This window comes from Pristiophorus japonicus, chromosome 14 (assembly GCF_044704955.1).
Source record: "Pristiophorus japonicus isolate sPriJap1 chromosome 14, sPriJap1.hap1, whole genome shotgun sequence".
Lineage (NCBI taxonomy): Eukaryota > Metazoa > Chordata > Chondrichthyes > Pristiophoridae > Pristiophorus > Pristiophorus japonicus.
The window spans coordinates 128,325,980-128,341,287 of record NC_091990.1 but is presented as its reverse complement, the minus strand read 5'-3'; the positions used below and the strand labels follow the sequence as shown (position 1 = coordinate 128,341,287).

Below are 15,308 nucleotides of genomic sequence, written 5' to 3'. Positions count from 1 at the left end.
CATCATCGGATAAAATTTGCATGTTGCCATTGGTGCAGTGGAATCTGCTGTGCAGTTTAATTGGAGTGGATTTCCTAGAACTTATGAGCCTTGGATATTAACGAATTATGGAGTGTTCGTTTAGGCAGGAGTCACTGAGTTAAGGCAGAACCATTTCACAGTTGCTGGTCTATCTCCTACATCTAGCGATGACAGAAACCAAGGAGTATGTCCTGTCCATTCTTTGGACTGTAAAACATTGTTATTTGGGAAGGGGAAATTAATCTGATTAGTTTTTGAGCAACATATAATCATTGTTAAATGATCATGTTTGTACCGCTGCAAACCTGCGATATCCCTTAGAAGGACTTTAATAAATCCTTCCACTTGTTAAATTTGTCTCTCTTTAGTAGTTGATCATCTTAACACACTGTACTCTGTAATATATCACATTTGAAAACTCAGTAGAGAATAAGCTGAGTTATTTTGAAGGGTTTCCTTTATTGTCACAGAGCTAAACACTGGCCAGATACAAGAGTCTGTTGGTGAAGCTATCAATGGGATCGTCAAACACTTTCATAAGCCTGAGAAGGAGGTAAGAAACTGGTGTTTAAATAATCAAATGAAAAACATTACCTACAGAATAATGGAAGTTTGATATTACCTCATTGGCCAAGAACTCACTTTATTAAAATCTTCTTTCAAAAGCAGATTTTTTTTATCGTAGATAGATTACAAATCAAAATGCTGCAAGTAATTAAATTTTCATATGATGGCATTTGTTAAAATTGACAGCAATGCTGATGGTGACTTTGAGATATATAAAGTTTCCTTCTGGGCTCCTTGATCTTCCGTTGAGGTTAAGTATTGAAAGTCAGGCTGTTGATGTCACATCACCTAACTTCAGCCTGTATTATTAAGTACTATTGTACCACACAAAATGTATTCTACTTGCCAGTTGTGATGTGAAAAATCTCGTTCGAGACATTGGAGAGTACATTTCCCAAATGTTCTCGCAATCTCATTTACAGGTTCACAAATTCCACTCGGTTATTTCCTATAATCCACCACTTCCAGTCGATTGGTACATTGATCTTAATGTAAGCTTTCCAAGTCACGCTGTCCTAAAAAAAAAAAAAATATATATATATATATATATATATTTATACACATCAACGTATTTGTTTATTATGTGATTGTAATATAGAGAGGCAGCCTGACATTACTGCTTTGTGGAGAAAATGGACTTGTGTCAGCTTTAGAACAAGTGTTCCACCATGGATTTAAGTCACCTCGACTCTTCAAAAGTGTTTTCATTTGGGATTTTTTGGGTAAGTATGATATTTGTAGTTTATTTAAAGAAAACTCGTGGCTTTTTTTGCAATATATCATGCTTTTATTATTAATGGTTACATGAGACTATCAGAGTATGTTGTCGTAGCAATTTGTCGTGGAATAATTTTGCAGAAATTTTTCAGAGGGAGACCTTTTTGGGATCCATTTCAACAGAACGGAATTCAGTGCCATTGCACACAGTTGTGCTTGACCTCTGATTGGTTGATACAATTTAATTTTTGGCTGCAAATCTGTGATGGTACTAAAGGAAAACCCAAATGTCTGGCCACTGACCAAGTGTCGGGATATACAGAATCCAGAGTTGTTTTAAAATACCCTGTATTTAAACTGTAGACTTAGAAGCACAAATTAAAATTATCCAAAATAGGCATAAACATTGTGTAGGGTTAAGGGATACAGGTTGAACCTCCCTTATCTGAAACCCTCGGGATCTAGCCTGTTCTGGATAAGGGATTTTTCCGGATGAGGGGTGGTCACGTTAAATTGGATGTTACAGGTACTGAGCAAGGGGATATCGGGGCTGGCTGGCTTGGGGCTGGGAGTGCGGCAGAGAGATCATGGGAGTGGGGGCGGGGGGGGGCGTGGATCGCGGGGTCAGGCCAGCGATTGCAGGAGTCGTCAGCGAGAAAGGACTTCAGTTAGTTCATGTCCGAGTTCTGCGCCATCTGGTAGTCGGGAATGGTTCTGGATGAGGGGTGCTTCCAGATAAGGGAGGTTCAACCTGCAATTACCAGTGCATTTGCATGACAATGTCATGTAGCCACGGTTGTACCATTTATAATTTCATTTTCTTCAGAAAAAGCATATGTGTACTTTGAGAGCTTGGAACATACCGAACTTACCCAGGAAGAGAATTGGCAAACCAGGGCCAAGAATTTTTGCAAGTTTGTTGCTGCTATCAATAGTGCCCCCAGGAACATCGGAAAGGATGGGAAGTTTCAACTACTGGTGTGTCTGGGAGCAAGGTAATAAAATTGCTTATCATTTTGTGTACAGGTGAAAACACATTCATACTGCAACCTACATGATCTGGACTAGAATCATTGGTTAATATGTTTTAAAACTAGCTAAATTATATTTTTGTTTTGAGCAAACTAATGGCCCGAATTTGCGGTCAGCAGCGAAACAAAGGCGTTCGCTGCTGGCCCCAAAGAAAGCTGCCCACAGAGGAGGAAAAGTCTATATTTTTTGATGTTCATTTGATTTTAGCACTCTATAATGGGAATCGCTAACGTCGTGGGCTGATGTGATGTCAACAAACTGTCTAAGCAGCCAATCACATTGCAGAATTCTCAGATAGGAAACCGGGAAATGAAAAGGTGCTTTTATCCGAATTTTTAAAAAATGTTAGAGAGCGAAACAAAGATTGGGACTCTCACATGGGGATAAGTTAGAACCTGCAATATCATGAACAAATTTTATATTAAATTTAAATAGTCATTTTTATCATTGTGGATAAATTTGACATGCCCCAAATATAAAAAATAGATGTTCAGAGCCAGAATGTTTGTTTACCAGTCAATACACTTTTGAAACCCCAGTTACACCTATTCTATGTCGACGTAAAAGAAAAAAGAAAGACTTGCATTTATAGAGCGCCTTCCACAACCACCTCAAAGCGCTTTACAGTCAATGAAATACTTTTGGAATGTAGTCACTGTTGTAATATGGGAAATGCGGCAGCCAGTTTGTGCACAGCAAGCTCCCCCAAACAGCAATGTGATAATGACCAGATAATCTAATTTTGTTATGTTGATTGAGGGATAAATATTGGCCAGGACACCAGGGATAACTCCCCTGCTTTTCTTTGAAATAGTGCCATAGGATCATTTACATCCACCTGAGAGCAGAGGGGGCCTCGGTTTAACGTTTCATCCGAAAGACGGCACCTCCGACAGTGCAGCACTCCCTCAACACTGCACTGATGTGTCAGCCTAGATTTATGTGCTTAAGTCCCTGGAGTGGGACTTGAACCCACAACCTTCTGACTCTGAGGTTGAGGATGCTACCCACTGAGCCACTGGCTGACACTTAACATTTAATGGCATATTTAACAGCAATATTACTGCGGAAAAGCCCAAGTTTTTGACAGTTTCACTAATTATAATGATTGCCAGGCTATGGGGGTGGGTGAGAAGAGTTGGAGCAGTGAATGACTGACCGCAACTTCAGGGTTTCTGCGTTAGGATGCGCATGTGTTACTTCCTGAAATTGTGGTCAGTTTCAATGAGGTAATAACGGTGAACACTGTTAGTTTGCCATTATTATGCACTGTAAATTCCGGCATAATATAGTTTATGGTGGGGCCGAGATGATGACTTTGGTTTTCCCACCTTGTTCAGATGGAGGAAGTTGAGACCCATCTGACAGAACGGAAACAATGGAGGAGTTGAATGAGGTGGTAGAGGGGTAAAACTGGGGCTTGCACTGTATGTCACAAGCACATATGTGGAAGCTTACTCCACATCCGCACATAATGTCGATGAGGGAAAGCACGTACATAAGGAACAGGAGGGAACCAAGAGCGGATCGTTGGGAGTCTCTGGAGGCATTGTTGTGAGGTAGAAAGGGAAGCCATTGCTAGAAATCCTCTGGCTATAATTGGATACGTAAGGACTCAACCAAACAAGGATAGTCGCACGGACAATAGAGAATAAGAACATAAGAATTAGGAACAGGAGTAGGCCATCTAGCCCCTCGAGCCTGCTCCGCTATTCAATAAGATCATGGCTGATCTGGTCGTGGACTCAGCTCCACTTACCCGCCCGCTCCCCGTAACCCTTAATTCCCTTATTAGTTAAAAATCCATCTATCTTTGACTTGAAAACATTCAATGAGCCAGCCTCAACTGCTTCCTTGGGCAGAGAATTCCACAGATTCACAACCCTCTGGGAGAAGAAATTTTTTCTCAACTCGGTTTTAAATTGGCTCCTCCGTATTTTGAGGCTGTGCCCCCTAGTTCTAGTCTCCCCCACCAATGGAAACAACCTCTCTGCCTCTATCTTGTCTATCCCTTTCATGATTTTAAATGTTTCTATAAGATCACCCCTCATCCTTCTGAACTCCAAGGAGTAAAGACCCAGTCTACTCAATCATAAGTTAACCCCCTCATTTCTCGAATCAGCCTAGTGAATCGTCTCTGTACCCCTTCCAAAGCTAGTATATCCTTCCTTAAGTAAGGTGACCAAAACTGCACGCAGTACTCCAGGTGTGGCCTTACCAATACCTTCTACAGTTGCAGCAACACCTCCCTGCTTTTGTACTCCATCCCTCTCGCAATGGAGGCCAACATTCCATTTGCCTTCCTGATTACCTGCTGCACCTGCAAACTAACCTTTTGGGATTCATGCACAAGGACCCCCAGGTCCCTCTGCACCACAGCATGTTGTAATTTCTCCCCATTCAAATAATATTCCCTTTTACTTTTTTTTTCCCAAGGTGGATGACCTCACACTTTCCATCATTGTATTCCATCTGCCAAACCTTAGCCCATTCGCTTAACCTATCCAAATCTCCTTGTAGCCTCTCTGAGTCCTCTACACAACCCGCTTTCCCACTAATCTTAGTGTCATCTGCAAATTTTGTTGCACTACACTCTGTCCCCTCTTCGAGGTCATCTATGTATATTGTAAACAGTTGTGGTCCCAGCACTGATCCCTGTGGCACACCACTAACCACTGACTTCCAACCGGAAAAGAACCCATTTATCCCGACTCTCTGCTTTCTGTTCGCCAGCCAATTCTCTATCCATGCTAATACATTTCCTCTGACTCCGCGTACCTTTATCTTCTGCAGTAACCTTTTGTGTGGCACCTTATCGAATGCCTTTTGGAAATCTAAATACACCACATCCATCGGTACACCTCTATCCACCATGCTCGTTATATCCTCAAAGAATTCCAGTAAGTTAGTTAAACATGATTTCCCTTTCATGAATCCATGCTGCGTCTGTTTGATTGCACTATTCCTATCCAGATGTCCCGCTATTTCTTCCTTAATGATATTTTCAAGCATTTTCCCCACTACAGATGTTAAACTAACCGGCCTATAGTTACCTGCCTTTTGCCTGCCCTCTTTTTTAAACAGAGGCGTTACATTAGCTGCTCTCCAATCCGCTGGTACCTCCCCAGAGTCCAGAGAATTTTGGTAGATTATAACAAATGCATCTGCTATAACTTCTGCCATCTCTTTTAATACCCTGGGATGCATTTCATCAGGACCAGGGGACTTGTCTACCTTCAATCCCATTAGTCTGTCCAGCACTACCTCCCTAGTGATAGTGATCATCTCAAGGTCCTCCCTTCCCACATTCCTATGACCAGCAATTTTTGGCATGGTTTTTGTGTCTTCCACTGTAAAGACCGAAGCAAAATAATTGTTTAAGGTGTCAGCCATTTCCACATTTCCCATTATTAAATCCCCCTTTTCATCTTCTAAGGGACCAACATTTACTTTCGTCACTCTTTTCCGTTTTATATATATGTAAAAGCTTTTACTATCTGTTTTTATGTTTTGCGCAAGTTTACCTTCGTAATCTATCTTCCCTTTCTTTATTGCTTTTTTAGTCATTCTTTGCTGTTGCTTAAAAACTTCCCAATCCTCTAGTTTCCCACTAACCTTGGCCACCTTATACGCATTGGTCTTTGATTTGATACTTTCCTTTATTTCCTTGGTTATCCACAGCTGGTTATCTCTTCTCTTGCCGCCCTTCTTTTTCACTGGAATATATTTTTGTTGCGCATTATGAAAGAGCTCCTTAAAAGTCCTCCACTGTTCCTCAATTGTGCCACTGTTTAGTCCTTGTTTCCAGTCTACTTTAGCCAACTCTGCCCTCATCCCACTGTAGTCCCCTTTATTTAAGCATAATACTCTCGTTTCTGACACAATTTCCTCATCCTCAATCTGTATTACAAATTCAACCATATTGTGATCACTCATTCTGAGAGGATCTTTTACGAGGAGATCGTTTATTTTTCCTGTCTCGTTGCACAGGACCAGATCCAAAATGGCTTGCTCCCTTGTAGGCTCTGTTACATACTGTTCTAAGAAACAATCCCGTATGCATTCTATGAATTCCTCCTCCAGGCTACCCCCTGCGATTTGATTTGACCAATCGATATGTAGGTTAAAATCCCCCATAACTACTGCCGTTCCTTTTTCACATGCCTCCATTATTCCCTTGATTATTGTCCGCCCCACCATGAAGTTATTATTTGGGGGCCTATAAACTACGCCAACCAGTGATTTTTTCCCCTTACTATCTCTAATCTCCACCCACAATGATTCAACATTTTGTTCATTGGAGCCAATATCATCCCTCACAACTGCCCTGATATCATCCCTTATTAACAGAGCTACCCCACCTCCCTTCCCTTCCTGCCTATCTTTCCGAATCGTCAGATACCCCTGTACGTTTAATTCCCAGTCCTGGCCACCTTGCAACCATGTCTCTGTAATGGCCACCAAATCATACCCATTTGTAATGATTTGTGCCGTCAACTCATTTACTTTATTTCTAATGCTGCATGCATTTAGGTAGAGTGTTTTCATCCTAGTTTTTAAACCATGATTTTTAGTTTTTACCCCTCCTGCAGCCCTTTTATATTCAGTGGCCCTTTTTGTTTCTTGCCTTTGGTTTCTCTGCCCTCCACTTTTACTCATCTCTTTTCTGTCTTTTGTTTTTGTCTCCTTTTTGTTTCCCTCTGTCTCCCTGTATTGGTTCCCATCCCCCTGCTATATTAGTTTAACTCCTCACCAACAGCACTAGCAAACACTCCCCCTAGGACATTGGTTCCGTTCCTGCCCAAGTGCAGACCGTCCGGTTTGTACTAGTCCCACCTCCCCCAGAACCTGTTCCAATGCTCCACGAATTTGAATCCCTCCCTGCTGCACCACTGCTCAAGCCACGTATTCATCTGTGCTATCCTGCGATTCCTACTCTGACTAGCATGTGGCACTGGTAGCAATCCCGAGATTACTACTTTTGAGGTCCTACTTTTTAATTTAACTCCTAGCTCCTTAAATTCGTCTCGTAAGACCTTATCCCTTTTTTTTTTTACCTATGTCGTTGGTACCAATGTGCACCACGACAATTGGCTGTTCTCCCTCCCTTTTCAGAATGTCCTGCACTCGCTCGGAGACATCCTTGACCCTTGCACCAGGGAGGCAACATACCATCCTGGACTCTCGATTGCGGCCGCAGAAACGCCTATCTATTCCCCTTATGATTGAATCCCCTATCACTATCGCTCTCCCACTCTTTTTTTTATGCCCTCCTGTACAACAGAGCCAGCCACAGTGCCATGAACTTGGCTGCTGTTGCTCTCCCCTAATGAGTCATCTCCCTCAACAGCACTCAAAACAGTGAATGGATGGACAATAATTTGTGCAGGAGTTGTTACTGACCCATCAACCAATGAATGTGAGTGAAATTTTACCTGCTTGCGTAGAAACTACCAAAGGTTAGATTCATGTACGGATTCTTAACGTGGTCATACTGCACTCCTATGTGCACTATTGTTACCAGATGTTCTTTTTAAATGATTTAGAATAGTTAACTTTATTTGTGTTAACCACACAGACTCAAAATAGCAAAATTAAAGGTTTTGGAAAGCTGCTTCTACTTTTTTTTTTAAAGTGAACTGTTCTTCTAAAAAGGAAAGTGACACAAAGAAACTTCATAAATATAATTGTTGAGGAGGGAAAAATGCTAATCAAGTGCCTGCAATTTCTGACACCGTCTGCAATTTCTCTCACTGACTGCTTTATTCAAACAACAGAGTTGCTCCAGTGGTTATTCTCTATTACACAAGGTAAGGTTTGTCTCCAGGAACTGTTGCACCAGTTGGAGAATAAGAACTCAATGGGCTAGAACCCTTTGGGCGATATTTCCAGTGTGGGCGGCAAAAAAGGGTTTTCAGATCGCCGGATTCTCACCCATTCTCAAATCACCTAGTCTCCATTTTTGAAAATGGGCGTTACCGTGAGCAATATGAAATGGGCGGTAGTGTTAAATATTTTTGACCAGTGTCACTGTCGTTAGCAACGACATGGCAATGCTCGATTCCCGCGATTCAGGAGGTCAAAGGTCATCATGACGCGCAGAAGACGAGACAGAGCGAGAGGGAGCTCGGAGGCACTGAAAGCGTGTGTGGCTGTGGTGTGTGCTTGTCTGGCTGTTGTGGGAGGCACGAGGGAGATTCACCAGCAACAAAAAGCTTACTAAGCACCAAGAACATAGTTGGCACCGAGTTTTTGTCCAACAAATAAGATATAACATGGAGGCCCTGGAGCTGGTAGCCAGGAACACTGGTGAAAGAGGGCTCCCAGTGGTCCCGGAGTGTGGCACTACACCCCAAAGTGCTGCATCCACATTGCCAACCACACGAGAGCCAGCAGCAACATCTTGCTTCTGGCTCGGAGCATGTTCCCACCTCGGGACCGTTCTCTCCCATATCCGTCCAAGCAGCATTTCAGTCGTCGCCCCCCCCACCAATGAAGCATTGCCCGAGGAGCTCCTCGGCCAGGTGGCTTGGAGTCAGGAGGGGAAGGGGTAGAGGTGGGGGGCGGGGAAGGGTTGGTTTGTACAGAAATACTTACGATTTCAGACTAATGTTTGGTTTAAATGTTTTTTATTTAACAAAACCCTTGCGGTTCCTGAAAACGTGCCCGCATCGCGATGTGCTTACAGTCTATTGCTCCCTGCTCCTTGGGGAAGTTTGCAATTCTGGAGAATCCTAGAGCCCTCTCACTCTGTGCCTCCCTGGTCATAGGGAAGTTGATCAAGACCTTCCTGTATGCGTACAGGGCTTCAGTGACCTGTCTAATGCAGCAATGTGTGGCATGCTGAGAAAGTCCGCAAATGTCTCCAGCTGTGGCCTGAAAAGAACCCGAGGCGTAGAACGACAGTGCCGCGGTGACTTTGACCTCGACGGACAGTGCACTACTAATGGTGTTGGCAGGCTGCAGATCTGCCCTTATCAGCTGGCATACCTCCGTGATAACCTCTTTGTGGAAGCGCAGTCTTCGAAGGCAGGTGGTGTTGGGCAAGTCGAGGTAACAATGCTTCTCCTTGTACTTGCGGGGGATGTAATGCCTGGTCCTCCTCATCAGCCTGTCACGTCTTACATTGGGCACATAATGCAGTGGAGTGTTCCTTCGGCGATCTCGAGTCTGCTGCATGTAATTGGTCAGCAAGAGAGGGTGACAGGCCCCATTGCAGTAGCTCTCTGTTTTCCACTGATTGGTCACAAACAAGGAAGGTCCTGACGAAGACACCTATTCAATTCCAGTCGGTCACAGTATGGTCAAGATGTTTGTAGAGATGTTCACATCAACTCCAACGACCTGCAGAGTACATCCGAACTCCGCCGAGGTTGAAGCACAGCAGTCTTTTAAAAGACATGACATGTGATGTAGAACATGGCGTCCATAACGCTGTGCTTAGTTCTGTTTAGTTTCACTTTTTTTCTGGGCGTTTTTTTGGGCGAGCGATATTGTGTGCGAGGTGGTGAAAGTGACGCTGGGCAATCTCATGGCCGCTAGTTTCCGTAAATATGCTCTTTACGACAAAAGAGAGTCGGCGGGCGGTATTATTGAATCTCGGCGTTAAATCAGTGCGGAAATTAACGCTGAGTGATATTATGGGCGTTGATTGCGCCCGTTCTGATGATTCCGCCCCACTTTTTTCCCAGTGTTAAGCACATGGGGAAAGTAACGCTCGGCGATAAGTTTCCTAAAAATGCCCGTCAGTTTCCATTTTGTCTGGGCATTATACTTCATTTCAGTGGTAAAAATGGGCGTTAAGTGGGCAAAAAAAGTGGAGGTTCTAGCCCTATGAAACATTTAAGTTCCCTTTAAATATTTCAAAGAATTATTCAAAACGTTTTTCTAATTTAAATCTTAGTGCCATACTAATCTTATATTTATCTTGTTGGCTGATCAGATGTATGTATGCCCCTTTCTTTTGTTTTTTTTAATGAAGAAAAGTCTGCATCTCAGCCTCACTGAATATGACCTTTTCATTCCTGCTTGTGCCCATCTGATATTTTGTTTAAAATCCCAGTTCTGTGTTTTTTTTCCAGTTGTGTCTCTCTTGTTATCCATAATTGAATAAATGGATTGATTCATCATCGTGTCTTTTTTTTAACCTGACAGGGATCATCTCTTACATCACTGGATTGCGCTGCTTGCTGACTGCCCCATCATCGCTCAGATGTATGAAGATTTAGCTCTGATTAAAGACCACACCTTAGTTAACTCCTTAATCCGAGTGCTGCAAACCTTGCAGGAATTTAATATCACACTCGAGACATCGTTGGTCAAAGGAATTGACATTTAAAGCCAATCACCAGCACCCAAGGGAAGAGTTTGCAGAAAATGGTGCATACATGAGACAACATTTTGAAATTACAGACAAAATGACCTGCAATATTGGAATTCAGCAACTTGTTTTGAAGTTGCAGGAACTACTTGCCATATAGTATGTCCAGTGAGCCTTTTTGAACCTGTACCTGAGATCACATCAGGCTATTGCAAGGTTTGAAAGAATAAGCATACACTCCGATTTTTAATGTTTACTGTCAACCGTTGGTAGGTTTTCTTGGTTGTACAGTGCTGCGCAGCCTATTCAAGAACAATGCTTGTTTCAAACTTTTTTTTTCTAAAGGAAGAAAAAATAAGTATTAATTTTGATTTATTTTTCTGCAGATGGCCAATACTTGCACTGTTAACTTGCAGTTTAAATAGTGTCTGAATTTTTTACAAAGTGTACTGAATTGTGTACAGCATTTACTTTGTAGCTGCTATAAAAAAGTGTACATATATACATATGTTTGAAAGAATATATATATATGTGTGTGTGTAATATATATAATATACATACATACACATAGACAGTATTCTTGTAAATTTAATTGGGAAATAGGTAGTATTTTTCAAATGTTGATGGTAAGGGTTGAAGATAAGAGACTGATATTGTTCTGGTAAAATATACTCATTTGTAACTCTTTTTGATAAAAAATTGATACTCGTCCTTCCTCTCCCCTTGGTTGCTTTTCATTTGCCTTCTGTAACATGAAAGTTGAGATTTGATTGCCCATAATTAAACATGTTCCCTTGGCATTTAAATTGCTATGAAGTCTCTATGGGAAGTATTGACTTTAAACAGAATTTGTTTAGTGTGGTTAAGGTTCAAGAACAAAATGTATTGTGAAAAGTCATACATTGACGACGACAATTTTTTGTGTGTGAATGCATGACTATTGGTGTTTAATGCATTTTCCAATTAGCCGCTGCTACCTATTGTAATGCCATCTGTAGTCTAGGGAACAGAGGAGGAATTTCCACCCACAGGGTTATCACCCTTGTATTCAATGCTTGCTCTCTTTTCTTTTGTGTACGTTGGTCAGACTTTTAACATTTCAGAACATGATAAATATCTTCTTGGTAGTTTTAGGTTTATCTTTACCTACATTTTCAGGTTTATTTTTTATTTACAACCAATATACAAATGCTCTGTCCAGTTTTTTACTGTGTGGCAAAAAATAAGGCAACAATGAATGTTCATTCAAAAGCTTTCAGATTACCTCTGATGTATGAATAATTATGGCATCCAGTTATGATTTAAGTGAAGTTGCTGAACTTTTCATCAATTCACCCACTTGAAAATTATTTTTCTGTAAACTGGGCTGCATCCACATTCTCCCCAGCATTCCCATTGCATCATTTTTATTATGGCAACACTTTATTTTCCATAGGGTCTGAACCTCAGTATTATTTCCCAGCTTTTCCCAGATGAGCTTGCTAATAGCCCCACTTACTGCCCAGCATGTTGCCCTGACATACCTTGAAACATTTGTAAAATAAATTAAATATAAACAAGTCTCTAGTTTTATATGCAAGGTAGAAAAAATACCTATAAGCCATTAGTAATGACTTAGCTTTACCAGAGAAACTGGTAAGCTTCTGCTTCCAGTGGCATTTATCAGCCAAGAATTAGTAGTGAGGAACAGTGAAGCTTCTAACTTTTGGGGTGCTTTAGCAGCCAGGTGGTGGTGTGAAATTGGGAAAGTTCTGTCTCCAGGTGCTGCTACTGGCTGGGAATTGGTGGCAAGCAGGTGCTATTAGCAAACTGGGGATTGCGTATTCCTGAAGAAAAGAGATGTCGAGCTACATCTGTTGATAGGCTGAACAGAAACACCTTTCTTTCTCCCTCTCTCTCTCTCTCTCTCTCTCTCTCCTTCTCTGTTCCTTTTAGAAGTCACTAACACTGCTGCAGAGCATAGTTGCTGCCAGTGATTTCTGCCATTATCCCTCCTTGTGGATATCAACAGTGGGTTTCCATGCATTAATTACATTCCAAAATTTGATGACTTTGTTGAATAGAATTGAAAGAGATGAGCCATTATGACAGTGTTGCATGAAGAACTGTTTGTTTTCAATTTATGCTATGAGCAATTGCAGTGTGCAGTAAACCATGAACTTCAATCAAATAGCACGTTTTGCATTTCTTGAAAACCAAACTATTATCATGCTGCATTCATAATACTGTTATATGCATTTTTTAATAGTTTTTAAGAAAAGTCTTTGTGCATTAATGTGGAAAAACTTAATACATTCAAAATAATGAACAGTGTGCAATTGAAAAGCTTAAAGTTATATACAAGAATGATTTTTAGCTCATACTAATGATTTGTACTAGTATAGGTTATTGTTATAGTCGGCAGTTTCTGGAATACAATTAACCAGACGCTGCTAATAAGATGGGGGTGGGAGACTTGCACCACCTTGGTTTGACCCTGCATGGAGTTTAAATTCAGTGTGGTGTCAAACTAGGTGTAACTAAATCACTTGTAGCTTATGGACTCTAATCTACCTGCATTTAACTTACAATGTCAGGGCTTTCAAAGTATTTAATTGTTGGGAAAGTATATATCTGAAGAGTTCTATCCTGGGAAAGAGAATTAATTAATGGCCAAGATTTTGCTGTAGCAGGACATCTAACAGCATCTGCCATTAGTTAGACTTGCCCTTGCACATTTAGGTTTTAAATTTTTTTTTGTATGGCAAGTGACTGAAAGTGCGAGTTCATAACGGCGCAGTGAGGGAAACGGGCCATCCGGAACCTGAGTAAACCGGGCAAGCAACTGTGTATCTTCTTAACCAATCAGATTGAAGGATTGGGAAATAAACAGTGCAAGGACTGAGAAGCAAGTGTAACTTGGAGAGGGTGAATTCAATGTCAATTCAGGTACAAAGAGGGAAAGAAAGATTGTTAAGAGAGAGGAAAGTTTAAAAAAAAATTATAAAATTTTTAGAATTTCCTACTACAATGAAAACCTGAAGGAATGAGACTCCACTGTTCTAATAGTTAATTTTCAGTGCCAGAGAGGTTGATTGGCAGTAATTAACATTTATCACATTGTTAAAAGGGCACTTAGACTTAAAATGACAAACATAACTTTCTGTGGGGAGTTCAGTTTGTATCTACTGTGCAAATAAAGCAACTTCATGCCATTCAAAGCATACAATGGTGAGCCCAACAGCGAGGTGCCGGTTAAGCTAATGGCGGAGCGGCGTAACTTGGACAGCAACTTTTGGATACTGGAGTTTCATTGCGCAGCTGCCCCTCAGTTGTATAATTTGCACATAAATAACGGCGAGCACCATTAGCCTCACTGTTATTTTGACAGCAAATTCTGGACCAATATTTCAGCCAGTCAATATAAACCTGAACTGCAATTACGGTCTCAGTCCAATTGTTGCTATCCAAATGCATCTAAAAGTAGCAGCACTAAGTACATATACTGGCTTCTCTTTATCTGTACTGCATTGATGGTTTTATACAGTGTATAACAGTTGTGTTACAAGTGTAAAATAGAACTTTTCTAATACTTAAGATTTTTCCACTTGTGGGGAGACCAAAACTAGGGGCCATAAATATAAGTCACTGTTAAATCCAATAGGGAATTCAGGAGAAACTTCTTTACCCAGAGAGTGGTTGGAATGTAGAACTCGCTACCACAAGGTGCAGTTAAGGTGAATAACATTGCATTTAAGGGCAAGCAAGATAAAGACACAAGGGAGAAAGGAATAGAAGATGCTGATAGGGTTAGATGAAAAAGAGTGGGAGGAGGCTCGTGTGGAGGATAAACGCTGGCATGGACCAGTTGGACTGTTTCTGTGCTGTACATTCTATGTAATTCTATAATTTTAAATTCAGGTTTATTATGTGAGGTTGACATCTATGTATGATAGTTTTCAGAACTTTTACTTATCAAAAATAATGTGCATTCAGTTAATGCATTTAACAGACTTCCCTCAACTGAATTAAGACTTGTTTGGACACGCACAATACAAGAATACACATTTACCCGATTACCCAATAATCTGCATTCCTATAATTGAAACTGATCTCATGCCTTAAAATGATTTGATTCTTCACTGATATTTCACAAGATGTTACAAATTTTTGTTTATTCTGAACAATGTTTACTAAAGATATTGGAATAAATTTACCCATCTCAGCCTAACTATCTAAAATAGTACATTAATTTAAACACTACATTTTACTCTGTTTTTACGTTTCTAGGATGAAATTAAATTGCAAATGATAAAGTATAGTATATTCCAATGTAGATGATGAGTGCACCATTTGTGCCCCATTTGAATCTCGGAGATTTTTCCATCTGATTTTTCTTTTTGCAGAATGCTTTTATTTTTTAATAAACATTCCCCCAGACACATGATTAACAACTATTTTACTTAATATATGTATATCTGTCTATAATAAAAGTGTTGTATATAGCACACTTCCTGTAAATATTCACCTTATTTCCTTGTCATGATTTTTCAATTACATGTTTGCTGTCAACATTTTTGGCATTAACAATTTTGGTCTCAACACTTTGCTGTCACGCTTTGTTGATCGGCTCAAAGTAAAACCATACCAAATCAGAAGAGCTGGGAAACAA

At 40.7% G+C, this 15,308-nt stretch overlaps 1 protein-coding gene across 6 annotated transcripts in view; it reads left to right on the top strand.

Moving 5' to 3' along the window:
• The window catches only part of dennd5a (DENN/MADD domain containing 5A), a 233,345-nt gene extending 221,532 nt beyond the window's left edge, over positions 1–11,813 (top strand). For 4 of the 6 annotated variants that reach the window (XM_070899600.1, XM_070899599.1, XM_070899602.1 and 1 more), the window contains 4 exons: positions 492–574; positions 1,187–1,310; positions 2,132–2,300; positions 10,492–11,813. In XM_070899600.1, coding sequence (XP_070755701.1) covers positions 492–574; positions 1,187–1,310; positions 2,132–2,300; positions 10,492–10,675 — 560 coding nt within the window. In that variant the 3' untranslated portion in view covers positions 10,676–11,813. Of the gene's footprint in view, positions 1–491; positions 575–1,186; positions 1,311–2,131; positions 2,301–7,992; positions 8,148–10,491 lie in introns of all 6 variants that reach the window. The other 2 variants (XM_070899598.1, XM_070899596.1) reach the window with 1 other exon arrangement.
• The last annotated feature ends 3,495 nt before the right edge of the window (positions 11,814–15,308 follow it).